Source organism: Pteropus medius, unplaced genomic scaffold, assembly GCF_902729225.1.
Source record: "Pteropus medius unplaced genomic scaffold, Ma_sr-lr_union100, whole genome shotgun sequence".
Taxonomy (NCBI): Eukaryota; Metazoa; Chordata; class Mammalia; order Chiroptera; family Pteropodidae; genus Pteropus; species Pteropus medius.
Window position 1 is genome coordinate 19259355 of NW_024344378.1, and position 14235 is coordinate 19273589.

Here is a 14235-nt window from a genome sequence, read left to right on the forward strand (position 1 = left end):
AAAATACTGGATGTCACTGAGTTGTTCACTTTAAAATGATTGATTTATGTCATGTGATTTCACCTCAAAAAAAAAAGTACTAGGTGCTAATATCCATCCATCCAAATCAGCTAAGGCTGCCATCCTCCAGGACATTGTCATTAAAGACCTAGGCTTGCTGCCTCCCTACCACACTCCAGGTCTACCTTCTAGGCATCTGTGACTATTCTCATCTTTGTCAGCACCACAATTCCTAGAGCTGTTCTAAAAATGTTCTCTCCTTCATTAGGTCTGGTCCATGTTAGCAGTAAGGCAGGGAAAAGAGCTTAATATTTAGTTGTGTGACCTTAGGTAAGTTATTTAACCTCCCTAGGCCTGGTTCTTCTAAGAACTTAAATAACTTAGTTTGATCACCCATTCAATAGTATGAAATGGTATTTCCTTAAAGGAAACTGGATCACTAGATCAGCTGGGGTGGGTTTGGGAGGGATATCTTCCCAGAGGAGATGAAGCTGGAACTGAGGTTTAACTGAGGCATTAACTAGTTACTAGGCAAAGAGGAAGAAGATTGTTTTACAAGTTTAAATTCATTAACCTCTTTAAACCTCAGTTTTCTTGTTTATTCGTTGGAAGTTAACAGCACCTTCCAAAGGTTGTCATGAAAAGTAAATGACATCTCAGGTGTGAAATACCTAACACAATGCCTGGCACATAGTATATGCTCAACAAATGCTGTTTTTTCTTCTTTGCCTTCCATATTCCCCATGTGTAATCTAGGAGAAGGAAATCTCAGATTCAGAGGAGGCAAAGTCCCCTACAGGGTGGGTTGTTAGCCCCTGTGTCCAACCAGGTAATTGGTACTCATCATGGAATCTGGCCAAGCTAGTCGTTTGGAATGAGTGGCCTTAGGCATAAGTGGTCACAGGATTGGGGGAAGGCAAATCCATGGGCAGTAGAGAGTAAAAGGGGTCAAGGCAGATAGTCCTTCTCCTTCACACTATCTCTAGTCCTCCAGCCAATCCAACCCACTCCTGACACTCTTGAAATAACAGATAACCTCAAAGAAAGCAGAAAGGGGCTAATGTATATTGAGTCATGGCTGGCATTGGGCTAAGTGGGCATACAGTGTTTGATTGGATTCTTACCAAGTTGCAGGTACCAATTACAGAGGGTAAAGCTAGAGGGTAAAGCTCAGAGTGGGGAAGTCAGTTGTCTCAGGACATTTGCTAGTGAGGGGCAGAGCTGGAATTCAAATCTAGGTATCTAAAATTTCAGGCCAGGGTTCTGCAGCTTTTGATTCCTTTTACTCCCTCTAGCACTGACCTCTGCCTAGGGCAATGTGGGGAGTCGGTAAACAGGCAGGGGATGCTGTCAAGGAAATACTTGTGTAAGTGTGTATGTCTTCAGTCAGGTCTGTTTGCAGTCCCTGACCCTCTCTCCCCGCATAGGAGTGAGGATATAAAAAGTTGAGGGTGGGGGAATCCACAGTGTGGCTGTGCTCACAACCCCCTCCCCCACTCTCTCCTTAGCACGTGGGAGGAGGTCCTAAGAAGGCTCTATTTTCAACCCCCGACTCCACACCGGCCCATGCGATCCCTCGGCAAAAACTAAGATAGAGAGAAGGGAATCTTATAAACACTTAAGCCTCCAAATCTGTAACCCTCCCCCAGCCAGTCAAGCCAACTGAGCAGACCCTCGGGATGGAGTGAGGAACCATCACAATCAATCCTACTAAGTAACAAAGGGGAGGAGGACCCACTACTCACTCTAGGCCAGATGCCCTAAGTAGCGCACACCAGCCCAGGTTTGCATAATCTACTCCTAGAGCCCACCCTGAAGCCTAAGGAAGCTAGCAGCTGGGGTCCCCCCAGAAGGGAGAGGGCCAACTCTCTTCCAGGAGGTTCCCTTCCCCTCCCCTCCATCGTCCTTGCTAATAGGTACATCCTGTTTATGAGGCAGCTAAGGCTGGGCTTTCTTTTGGGAAGGTATGGAGATGGAGTCCCCCACCCCTCCTGAGGCTGGGTTGGGGAGATCTTGAGGAGAGCTTGAAGGTTGGGAGGCTCCTCCCTAGGGAAAGAGTCTCCCACCTCCCACCACAGCCCCTATGGGTGGGGGGCGGGCACTGGATTAGTGCACTTGCAGTTCTCCCCAGTCTCCAGGCCCTCAAGAGAGAGCAGCTTCCAAGCGAGATTGGGCTGGGGTTGTGGGGGGCGGGCGGAAGGAGAGGCCGAGACTGGTTGGAGAAAGGGGGAAGGGAAAAGAGTGTCTTGACTGATGAGTCAGAGTCTGCAAGGGGGAAAGATGCCTTGCGATTCTCTCCTCCCCAGTCCAACCTGGCGGTCATTCCACTGCCCACCTCCCCTCAGCAAAACGCAGATCCCAGGCCCTTAGGCGGGGGAGGGAGGGGACTCCACCTAATTAACCCTTTTAGCTCTAGTCTCAACTGATTTAGCAGGCAAGGGGGAGTCAGTTTAGGGAGGAGGCGAATCGAGGGGTTGCCACAAGAATTAGGCTAGTGCTTCTTTTCTCCACTCAAGCTGGGGGTGGAGGCGTGTAACTAGAAGCCTCCAGAGTAAGACTGGGGTCTCAGCACAGCATGGGTAGGGGGAGGGCAGTCCCCCTTCCCTCCCTAATAGCTGCCGGGGGGTGGAGAAAACATCTCACAGCCCACCCTGGCTCCGCCTCCCCCAGTCCTGGCTCCCGCTCCGGCTCAGCTACGCTCCCAACTCGGTGGCGCCCGGAGAGCGGACACTGAGTGTGAGACTTCGCCTCCTATCCCTCCCCTTCGCCCTCCCTCCGGGGTCTCTGCCTCCGTCTTTTTTAAAAGCTGCGTCACATGCATGCCGTTCCTTGAAGGCTCCCAGCCCCTCGCCGCCCGCCAGCCGTGCGGCGCACGCACGTCGTCTCTCGCTGCGCGCCCGCCCGGGTCACTTTGACACGGTTCTCTCCTCCCACTAGCAGGCAATTAGCATATTAATAAAGCTCGGCCCAGCCGGAGGAGCGCTGGAGAGCGGGCGCCTACGGGAGCGGGAGGGAGGAGAGCGAGAGGGAGAGGGGGGCAAGCGGCGGCAGCGTTGGCGGCGGGAGCGCACAGACACGCACACGCGCACACACGGACACACACTTGGGGGACGCACACCCGCGTGCACACACGCAGCGGCAGCTCGCCTTCCTTCCTGGCTTCCTTCCTGTCTGCTCCGCGCCTGACAGGCCCCTTCGCTGCAGCCAGGGCCCGCCCGCAGCGGTCGGAGGCTGGGCCGAGGCCGGACCAGACAGGCAGCGAGGGTGGCGGAGGCCGCGGGCGGCGGCGGCAGCTCATGCCCGGCCTGTCCCCGCGCGGGGCAGGCACTGTGACTCGGCTGGGCCCTCAGCGGCGGGCGATGTGAAGATGTCAGTGGGCTGTGCCTGTCCTGGTGAGTAGGGCGCGCGGCCGCTCGGCCCCTCCCTCCCTTCCCTTCCCTGCCGATCCGTCACCCCTTGTTTGGCGAGAACTTGTGTGGGGGGCTTCGATGGCATGGCGGAGGTCGGGGTCTGTGAGGAGTATGCGAGGCCTCAGTCTGGGGGAGGGTTTTCCACAACTGTGTAAATGCGCATCAACCTAGAGGCGCAGGGAGGGGTTGCTGGGGATAGCTGGTGTGTTTGTTTTTTTTTGGAGGGGGGTGCTAAGTGGGGAGAGGTTTGGGGGCTGAAATTCCCAGAATTCACGGTGTTAGCCAATCAGAAGTGAGTCTGGACTTTGACCCCCCCCTCAGGTCATCATAGAGTTGTGATTGGCTAGTTTGGGTTACCCCTTCCCTGCTGCCTATTCCCTCTTATATTCTGTGACACCCCCCCTCCAAGCTGTTTTTGAGGACTGTGTTTGAGGGCAGAGATTCTTTGGGGCCCATCTTGACCCCCTCTAAATTTTCCTGCCTGTTGCCAGGGAAGGTTGGCCCTCCTGAGGAACAGGAGGTACTCCTGGAGGGCGCAGATAATTGGGCCCTGGGGTCTGGTATCTCTGCCTTGGTGAGAAGGGTAATGTGGCAGCCCCAGGCAAGCTAGGAACCAGAGTGATTTGTGAGAGTTAAGGTGAGGGGAGCAATGCTTGACCCCAAAGTGAGAATTTGAGAGAGGACTTAGACTCAGATCCCTACCTCACCAAAACACATTTTGCTCTTGCCAGTCACAGCCTGGGTCTGAGTTCTTTCCTGGAGAGGGGAATGTTCTCTCTCTCACTGCCAGAAGGAAAGACAGAGGCGTGTGACTGGAAATGTAGTCTTCGGAGGACCTCAGAACACTATCTGCATCCCCAGGACTCCCCAGAACTCTAGGTTCTTGAATTATCTGCAGGACCTTTTCCTGTCGCAGGCTGTAAATAGCTTTCTTTTGGAAGTCAGGTGTCCCTGAATCTAGCCTGATTTGGATCCTTTGCCCCTCTAGATGCCCTGTTTTCTGGGAGGCCCATACCCCACAACTGCCCCCAATCCCCAAGGGAAGCTACCAGTGAGGAAGCTTCCTTGAAAATCATGTGACCCAGGCCAGGCTGGGCTGGGCACACACTTAAAGTGCCTGCTGAGGCTAACGTTTAAGGGGCCTGGGCCTGGGGGAAGGACAAGTTGAGCTTGAGGATCCTGGAATATTTGGGTGTGGGAACCTCTGGCTCCTGCTGCAGAGGGTGGAGGAGAGGAGAAGAAAGAGCTTACTAAGCTGGAATGCTGCCTGGTCCCATCATTCCTCCTCCTACCAGCTTGGTGTGCATATTTGTGTGTGTATTTTCTTCTTTTTAATCGCCCCATGCTGGTTACCCTGTTGGAATCCATCCATGCTCTTGAGTCTACCCCATGGTCTTGATTCTCCATTGCCACACATAAGCATTGCAGAAACTAAGGCTCTGGACAAGCTAGAGAGCCAAATCTTACATTTCGATTCTTAGTTCCTACAAATAGTGGGCAGGAGGTGAGTGTGGAAGGATTGTCAGATTGGAGGTAGACGAGAGGTTGCCCTGGAAGTTGGGGCATTGGTGCCTGGGTCTAGTAGGAGAAGGGAGAAAGTTTTCCCCTCAGTCTGGGAGTAGCATGGGGACAGGAAGAAGACCCATGCACAGGAGTGTGCATGAGAGTGGACAACTTCAGTCAGTGCCCTTTTGTGTGTCTGGTGGCCTGGTTGGAGGAGAGGGGGCAAAAGATGGCTAACAGTGGGGAATCTTTTTTCCAAATGTGAAGAAGTCTCATGGTTTGATGCCATAGAGGATAGGTGGAGGTTAGACTTTAAGGAAAACCACATAGGGGAGGGGCTTGAGAGTGGCCTGGGGGTCGGGAATGGTAGGAGTTGGGGTAAAAGAGAGGACCAGGCTTGCATGGGTGGGTGGGAGCACATGGTTGAACACAAGGGCATCATGCGGCAGTATGTACAGTCCACAGAAAGGATACTGCCCCACCCCCCCACCCCCAACCTGAGCAGCCCTAGGGTGAGGGCCCAGGCGCCCTGGCAAGCCGCTTGCCTGCTGCCTGCCTGCCTGTCTGAGTCTCTCCTTTGTGCTCTGCTGTCTCCCAGCTCCTCCTCCTCCTCCCCCAGCCCGGCAGAGACAGCACATGCCCCACACATGTGACTAAGGGAAGCCAGAGCACACGTAGACCCACATACATGCACACGCAGAAGGAAACACCACAAGATACACACACACACACACACACACCCAGCTCCCATAGTGCTCCTGGGGTAGAGAATAGCTTCTGGGGCTTTGGTCAGGAACAGGGAGAACCTCTGCTAAGGGGTATCACCCCAGGCAGGGCAGGTTGCTGAGGGGGCCAGGGCCTGTCTGGGGCAGCATGTGGCTCAGAAGGGTTAAGACAGGGAGGAGTAGGGGGAGGGGAGGAGGCAGCAGTGCTGGCGGCTGGGAGCCAGGAGAGGAGGATGGCAGAGCGCCAGGCCAACGGGAGGCCGGGCACAGACAAAGGAAGGGGGGCAGGCACACTGGAGGCCTGGGTCAGGGAGCCCCAGGGGCCCGGGCAGGGGGGCAGTGCTGTACCTTATCCTGTGGACTGGGGCAGGCTGCTGGCCTTCAGAGTCCCCACTTCCAGGAGGGGTGCTCTCCCTCTTCTCTCCCTCATCACCTTTGTCATTCTTTGCTGCTTCCTACTCCCTCCACCCCAATTTTAGAGACTTCTAATTCAGACCTGCTCTCTTTAGCTGGACCTCTTCTGCCCCTGTGCAAGTAGGGGAATTAAGTCAGAACTGAGAGAGGAGCAGACGTGCTACAGAAGAGGAACTAGGAGGGGACCCGTTTTGAATGATATACCAGAGTCTTGGTATGTCTTGGTATTTAGAAGCCCTTCTTCCCGAAATTTGAGAAGAATGACTGGATAGGTTTCTGAGCTCTGAACTGGGGGCAGAAGCCAAAGCACTCACCTCTCTCCTTTCCCCTTGTAGACAGTCATTTGGGGCCTAGAATGGCCATTCCTTAGAGGGGGAAGGGAGTAGGAATGGCTGCAGTGCCCCAGGTCTGAGCTTGTATGAGTGGGGTTAGAAATTCAGGATTCCAGCCTCAGGCTCTCCTGTCTCACTGTAATTTTTTGAAGTTAGGATAATATTTGGCTCTATGTGCTATAAGGATCTCTTGAGGTACTGCCTATGAATGCACTTTGGAAAGTTTAAAGGCAAGAAACAAATGACAGGAGTTGGCCTGTCAGTAGGGGTGGAGTGTGGTCATCCCAGAGCTGGGCTGTAAATTTCGGAGTCAGTGGGAATGTCTCAAGTCCTGGTATAGCCTGAATGTTGTAGGATCTGGCCGAATGTCATAGATTTTGATGTTTGTGAAAGCTGGGATGTATCATGGCCAGGCCACATTTCAGGAAAGATAGTTTATGGGATCAGTCCTTGGGTAATAAATGGTCAGGGTGTGTATGTAATAGTCTGTCACATGTTCATGAGGTATCATGCAGTTTTGGTGTATATATTGGGATCAAGGGGCATGCATGTCACAGGTCCCAGTGTGTATGAAAGTCAGGGTCTGATATAGATTGTATGTTGTGTGTGTATCTTGGATTTGGGTTTATTTAGGGTTTCAGGTGTATCACAGGTTGAAGTGTGTATCAGGTACTAATTTATGTGAAAGAGATGTGTTATTTATGTGTAAAGGTTGTTCATAGAGCCAAGTGTAATATTATTACTGCACAATCAACTGGTGTGTATGTCGTGAGAAATCCTGTTGTGGAGCAATGTGTGAATATAGTGGGGAGGTGGCAAGGAATAGGGAGCAGAGACACAACCTGCAATGATGTAGGTCATACACTGACCTGACCAGTGTGTGTGTGTGTTTCTTTTTTCCTATCTGTCCAGGTAGTAGGGCCTGGACCATTACCCAAGTTTTAGAAACACCCCGTCTTTTGGGACTCTCCCCTTGCATTGGAAAACAGGCCCTACCCTACCCCATGACCTGGGGTTGGGGGGAAGATTCAACAGCAGATCAGTCCCCTTCTGGGGATGCTTGGTTGGGCAAATTTGCCTTCCCTGACTGACAGCACCTCTTTTCCCCTGCACCCACATGTCTGGTGGTGGGGGTGGGGGGCTTCCTGCTAAGGCAGATCTCTATCAGGGCTTGGAACTTAGTTGGGTTGGGGGCAGGGAGCCTAGAGTTTCAACTCCCTCCAATCAGTGTTTAAAGGCTGAAGTCAGAGTGTGTCTCTGTCAAAAATACCCCTCACCCCCACCCTCCCCCCAGCGGCTTTGGGATTTCACCAGGGGCTTTGGGAATTTCACCAGGAGCAGAAGCCCAGGCTGGCAGCCCAGACCAGTCTGAAACGGAGAGACCACAGGAGAGAAGAAGAGAGATTTGGGAGATTTGGGAGGCGGTTTGAAAATACTGGGAGTCTCCAGAGGAGAGCACCCTCTTCTATCCCTGCCTGTGGCTTTGGCTACCCTGCTTACTCCTGAGCACCGCCAGGGGCTGGTAGGGGTGCATTCCAGTTCCTGGCCCCCACAGGCCTCCTCTCCATCCAGGTCTCTCCAGGCCTAGTCTGTTCTGTCTCCATCTCTCCATTCCCAGTCTCTGTCTCTCTTTTGTTTTTCTCAGCAGTCCTCCCTGCCTGCCTCCCTCTCTCCCTCCCTCCTTCCCTCTTCCTCTTGCCTCTCAGGGAGGGGGCGGGGCCGGTGGGGGCAGCTCCACCCTCTGCCCGCCCTGGGGCCTCATTCTGAGTGAGCGGGGAGGGAGGGAGAGAAAGGGAGAAAAGGCAGAGAGCCGGCGGGCGCTGCGTGTGTCTGTGCGTGTGCGAGTGTGAGTGAGTGTGAGTGCCGGGCCCTGCCTCGCCTGGTTCCCCGGCTGAGGGGCCTGGTGGCCTAGGGAGGGCGGGCGGGCTGCTTGGAGGCAGAGGCAGTGAGAGGCGGCGGCGGGGCGAGCCGAGGAGGAGGAGGAGGAGGAGAGAGGAAAGAGCGGAGCAGCCATTGTTGAGGGAAACCTTGCAAACAAAGGAGGCTCCGGACTCCCCGCAGTCCCCCGCCCCCCAGGCCGGCCCCCTGGCCCCCGACCCCCGGCCCAGTGGCCATTGTAACTTTCCCCCGGGGCTGTGGCCGCCGCGGGGCGGGCCGAGGCTGTGCGTGCGAGTCTTTGTGCGGCCCGCTGAGTGGAGCTCCCAGCCAGGCCTGCCTGTCCCACTCGGGACATGAGCAGCTGAAGTTGGCCCCCCATCAGTCCTCACCCTTGCCAGGGCCCCGCTGGGCTTGCAGCCGCTCCCCGCACCTTTCCTGGCCCCCTCAGTTCTCCCAGGTAAGTCTGCGTACCCTGCAAGCCTGTAAGGGATGGGTGGAAGGTCCTGGGTCTGGCCCAGGCCTGATATACTGGCTTGGGGGAGAGGTGCCCATCTCAGGGAGGCCAGGACTCCCAGGCCTGCTGACCTCTGGTCAAACCCCAAAGGGAGGGGCCTGCCCTCTGGTCAGGCTGGTTACCATGGAAATGCCCAGCCGGAGGTTCCCCCCTCAGCCCTAGGATGCAGATTCTATCCTGAGAAAACTTTCCAGTTCGAGAGTCTTCCTCTCTCCTCCTGGTTCCTAAGGGCTTTTAGACTCCTAGAAGTGGAAGTGGGGGCTATGTTTGACCTCAAGGCTGGATGACACATACCCTTCACTCTCACCCCCACCCTGCTCCTTCTACCCCTGCTGCTGGGGACAGGCAGCAACAGAGACAGATGGTCTGGGTGATTTTCCCTCCCCTTCTCTTCTCACTCCCAGGCCCTTGTGCTGGGACTACTGGGAGTTGCTATGGCTCTGGAGAGATGCTGAGTTTGTTAGTGTCCATTCACTGGAGATGTAAATAGAGGCCCCAGAGCTTTGGACTTTAGCTCCTCCGAACTGTTACCCAGCCCCTGTCACTTCACTAGTAAGAGAAATTGAATCTCTGAAACTTTTTTAGAATTAGAGGAACCCAGGTATACTGCCTCCCTTTTTAGGGTCTTGAGCTGACACATTTTTTCAAGTGGCCCTGAAACTGAGGGGCAAGGGCAGTGATACTTTTGGGGAAAGGATGACCTAGTTAGGGGATGAGGGCCAGGTCCAATCATCTGGACTCTTGCATTCATTGCCCGGGCCTGGCCTGTGGTGGGCTGTGTAAGCTTGGCCTCCTACGTGGCCTTGGTCTATCTGTGGAGTGGGGAGTCGTGAGGGCAGATGGGAGTCTCTTTCTTGAGGTTCCTCAGTCCAGACTGACATCTGAAGACTGTGTGTGCTGTGCTGGGAGTATGTGAACGTGGCCCATGAGAGCTCATGCATGGAGCAAGGCTCTGTTGCCGGCACCCTGATCCTGCCTAGGGCTGCTAGGTTCCAGCCCTTGGTAGGCATGTTGGGGCGAGCTGAGGATAGAAGCTTGCTAGGCAGGATGAGGCGCACGCATGTGCAGGCACACACAGGCTCTGACTCTTGGCACCTTCAAGGCACTGTGTAGTGAAGTCCCTCCTGGGACCCTCCTTTTGCCCATATTTTGAGGAGGGGGCCCTGGGGAGAGAATTAAATGACACACATTGGCACAGGATCTTCTTTGTCTCTTCTCCCCAAGGAACAAAATATTTTGTATCTAAATTGGGGAGGGGGCTCAGAAACAGCCAATACAGCTTCTCTTCCAAATGCTATCAAGTTTGGGGAGTGTGAGGAAGCAACTATGACTGGGGTCAGGACTTTTGGAGTGGTGCCTTGGTTTCCCCTCAAGAGGAAAAGAGCATTGTAGGGGTACCTGGCTCATACCCAACTATGAATATAATACTTTTTCCAGTCAGGAAATAGTTTACCAGAATTGTGTGCTTCTGGGTGAGGTGGAGAGGGGGGACACATGTGCACATGTACAGATACACACAAATAGAGACCCTCGTCTAGTTACCACTTACCTCCTAGACTGAGCCCCCCAGAACCTAGGCTTGTTCCTTCCCAGCCTTTTTCTTTCCCATTTGTAAGTAGAATGGGATCTAGTAGAGGTCCCTCTACCTCCCTCCTCCACTGCAAGTCTCAGAAGACAAAATGGGCTGAGACTTGGGTTTCTGGTTTGGAGACAATACTCGACTAGTGGTGGGTGTGGGGGAGGGGGCTGGGCTGATAAGGGAGTGCCGTTGGTGGAGGAGGCAGAAGGCCCAACTGGTTATCTGGTGGGCGGCACCCAGCAGACACCCACCCCCTTTTATCTTTCTATCCCCTGCCCTCCTGAGACCCTGGGGTTGGAGGAGGGGCACGGAGTTGGCAAAATCTCCCTTTTTTCTGTCCCGACTTGGTCTCCAGAGGGCAATAGAAGGGTAGAAATAACTACACGCTTTGGAAATCAGAAGATTGGGGCTCAAGTTCTCGCTTTGTGATCTTGCCAAGTCCCCTTGAGCTTTCAGTTGTCTTATCTGTAAAATGGGAATGTTACAGTTGACCCTGCTACCTCACATAGTGGTTGTGATCATTGAACAAAACGATGTAGATAAAAGGGGGTTTATCAAAATTAGATTCTAATGTTTGGATGTTTATTCTATGGTATTGACATTTCTTCTCAGCTTCAATTCTATCATCCAGGGTTCAGCCACATGAAGAAATAGGTTCTTGGATATTGGAGCTGGGTACTTCTAGTTCCTTAGTAAAAGAAGATTGGAGCCAGATTTAGAAGCAGAGATAGATGCTCCCTAGGGTAGTTCCCCTCCCCTGGTCCACTCCGGGGGCTCCAGAAGACTAGTCCTTGTCTAGCACAATCTAGCAAACTTCCAGGAGAGCTGCCACGAGGGACTCAGGGCATCTTTCTTCCTTTCCCTTGTAGGTTGTTCCTCAAAGTCATTCAAGCTGTACTCGCCGAAAGAGCCCCCGAACGGCAACGCCTTCCCCCCTTTCCATCCCGGCACCATGCTAGATCGGGATGTGGGGTGAGTCTCTTATTAACTGCTGATGCCTTCTCCAGAAGGGATCCTTCCTAAAAAGGGAGGGCGTGACACCCCCCTTCAATAATTCCTATCTTCCATACCTATTCTCATAGCCTCTTCCCTTATACAGCCCAACTCCCATGTACCCGCCTACATACCTGGAGCCTGGGATTGGGTAAGTGGAGTTCAGTGGTGAGGGAGGTGCTTTCCATTACATGAGTGAAGGCAGAGGTGGTGGCGGTGGGGAGGCTCTGCTCCTTCTGACCTCCCTTCTTCACTTACCCCAGGAGGCACACACCATATGGCAACCAAACTGACTACAGAATATTTGAGCTTAACAAACGGCTTCAAAACTGGACAGAGGTATGGCTAAGGGGAGGGGGCTTTGGGCAGAGGACCATCTGGGTACCCCTGTGGGATGTCTTCTGTCATTCACACAAACACCCCTCCATGTGCTCCTTAGGAGTGTGACAATCTCTGGTGGGACGCTTTCACAACTGAGTTCTTTGAGGATGACGCCATGTTAACCATCACTTTCTGCCTGGAGGATGGACCAAAGAGATACAGTGAGTGGCCTCTGTTGTGAGGGTGTATATATCTCCTGTGTCCTTCTAAGGTCTAGGAGTAGGTATTTGTCTCAGGGTATTCATTTTGGCAGGGGTGGCATCTGCCTGACCTCTTTTGAGGTCCTTATGTTCTGAAGGGTTTGTCCCATCTCTACAGCCATCGGCCGGACCCTGATTCCACGCTACTTCCGCAGCATCTTTGAAGGGGGTGCTACGGAGCTATACTATGTGCTTAAGCACCCCAAGGAGGCATTCCACAGCAACTTCGTGTCCCTTGATTGTGACCAAGGCAGCATGGTGACCCAGCACGGCAAACCCATGTTCACCCAGGTCAGCAACCCAGCTGGATGTGGAACGCTGAAGCATCTGAGTTTGATTCCCTTCTTTCTCAAAAATATACTCAGCTGTCTCCCAGGGAGACATAATGGGAAGTGGCCAGATAAGATGGCGGGGAAGGCATGTTGCAGCATTCAGCAGACATTCACTGAGCTTATGCACGACAGTATTCTGGGCCACGGGTACATATACCACTTAATAAGTGCCTGCCCTCATCAAGCTTATAGCAGATGAATGTATCACCAGCTACATGGGGAAGAGGACAGGATCAGTTAAGCATTTCTACTGTGCATGTGTAAGGGCCAGGGCTGTGACAGGTATATAAGGGAATGTTCTGTGTCAGCTATACATCCAGATTTAGGTGCAGGTGGCAGAACTGTGTGTAGGAGAGTTGGGAGCAAATGGGAAAATAGGTATAATTTCAGGTATGGGGGAAGGGGCAAAGCTGTGACAGGTTTGTCTCCAGGTGTGTGTGGAGGGCCGGTTATATCTGGAGTTCATGTTTGATGACATGATGCGGATAAAGACTTGGCACTTCAGCATCCGGCAGCACCGTGAGCTCATCCCCCGCAGCATCCTTGCCATGCATGTGAGTGTGGGCCGGACCCAAGATACAGGAGGGGAGGGCAGGCAGTGGGAAGGGCAGAACAAAGTCTGCCATTTCCTGACAGTGACCTTAGAAAGAAGATTAGAATTTCTCCACCTGAAAAATGGATTTAATAATAACCCTCTCAGGAGTATCATATGGCTCAGATGATAGGGCAGGTGAGCAGATACAACACAGGTACTAAGATTCTTATCTTTTCCCCATCTTTCTAGGCCCAGGACCCCCAGATGTTAGACCAGCTCTCCAAAAACATCACACGGTGTGGGCTGTCCAATTCCACTCTCAACTACCTCCGAGTGAGTCTGATCACCCAGTCTCTACGCCATTCCATTTGGTCTCGGCTCCATGTCTCCCCTGTCAAGCTTACTCCTGGTCTCCCTGCAGCTTTGTGTGATACTGGAGCCCATGCAGGAGCTCATGTCCCGCCACAAGACCTATAGCCTCAGCCCTCGTGACTGCCTCAAGACCTGCCTTTTCCAGAAGTGGCAGCGCATGGTAGCGCCCCCTGGTGAGTGCCTTGTGCCTGTATCTGCTCTTACGAGGATCTGATGCCACCTCCAGGGGCTGTATTTCTGATCTCCTCTTGAGGTCCTTTCTTGACTCTTGGGTCTGCAAGAATGGGATCAGAGTAGGCTCAGGCTCCTTAGGAGCCAGAATGGGGAATCAGGCCCAGGGCACTGTCCCACCGGGGTCTCCTTTCTCTGGCACAGCGGAGCCCGCCCGACAGCAGCCCAGCAAACGGCGGAAACGGAAGATGTCAGGGGGCAGCACCATGAGCTCGGGAGGCGGCAACACCAACAACAGCAACAGCAAGAAGAAAAGCCCAGCCAGCACCTTCGCCCTCTCCAGCCAGGTACCTGTAAGCATCTCGGCTTTCTTCTCTCTTCTGGGCTGCCCCACTGCTGACTCCTGACCCTTGACCCTGTCCCAGCATGAGCTCACTAGCAGACATAGAAGCTGAGACAGTTTTTCACAGTATACTCTGTCAGCATGGGCTGACTCCTGTCACTGATGAGAGAGTCTTTATTAGTCACATGCATGGTTGTGATCACATAGACTCAGACATAGCAACATAGGTTTAAAGGGAAAGAGTCATCCATGAAAACATACGAACATTCAGGACAGACAGTTTTGGGGCACACAGACCATCAGAGACATACACACACACTGATAGGACATGCAGCTTCAAATGTGTGTGAATCTAGAACACAAGCATATGCACACACTTTCCCCACTGATGTTTTTGATCTGCTCCCTTTTACATGTGGACAGAAGTTTAGGGGCCCCCTAAAATTTTGGGGAGACCAAGTAGGGAGCTAGGGGAATAGATTGACTTCTCCCAGAATCTAGTGGATGTGGGTCAAAAGTTGTGATACTCTGCAGTCCTTCGGTGGGAAGGATT

At 53.2% G+C, this 14235-nt stretch overlaps 1 protein-coding gene across 4 annotated transcripts in view; it reads left to right on the plus strand.

Moving 5' to 3' along the window:
- The first annotated feature begins 3010 nt into the window (after positions 1–3010).
- Positions 3011–14235, plus strand: part of LDB1 (LIM domain binding 1) — a 12566-nt gene continuing 1341 nt past the window's right edge. The window contains exons 1-10 of one of the 4 annotated variants that reach the window (XM_039871401.1): positions 3011–3392; positions 11225–11327; positions 11455–11499; positions 11612–11687; positions 11788–11890; positions 12048–12220; positions 12693–12815; positions 13046–13129; positions 13218–13341; positions 13544–13692. In XM_039871401.1, coding sequence (XP_039727335.1) covers positions 3368–3392; positions 11225–11327; positions 11455–11499; positions 11612–11687; positions 11788–11890; positions 12048–12220; positions 12693–12815; positions 13046–13129; positions 13218–13341; positions 13544–13692 — 1005 coding nt within the window. In that variant the 5' untranslated portion in view covers positions 3011–3367. Of the gene's footprint in view, positions 3393–8294; positions 8720–11224; positions 11328–11454; positions 11500–11611; positions 11688–11787; positions 11891–12047; positions 12221–12692; positions 12816–13045; positions 13130–13217; positions 13342–13543; positions 13887–14235 lie in introns of those variants that run through there. The other 3 variants (XM_039871402.1, XM_039871403.1, XM_039871404.1) reach the window with 3 other exon arrangements.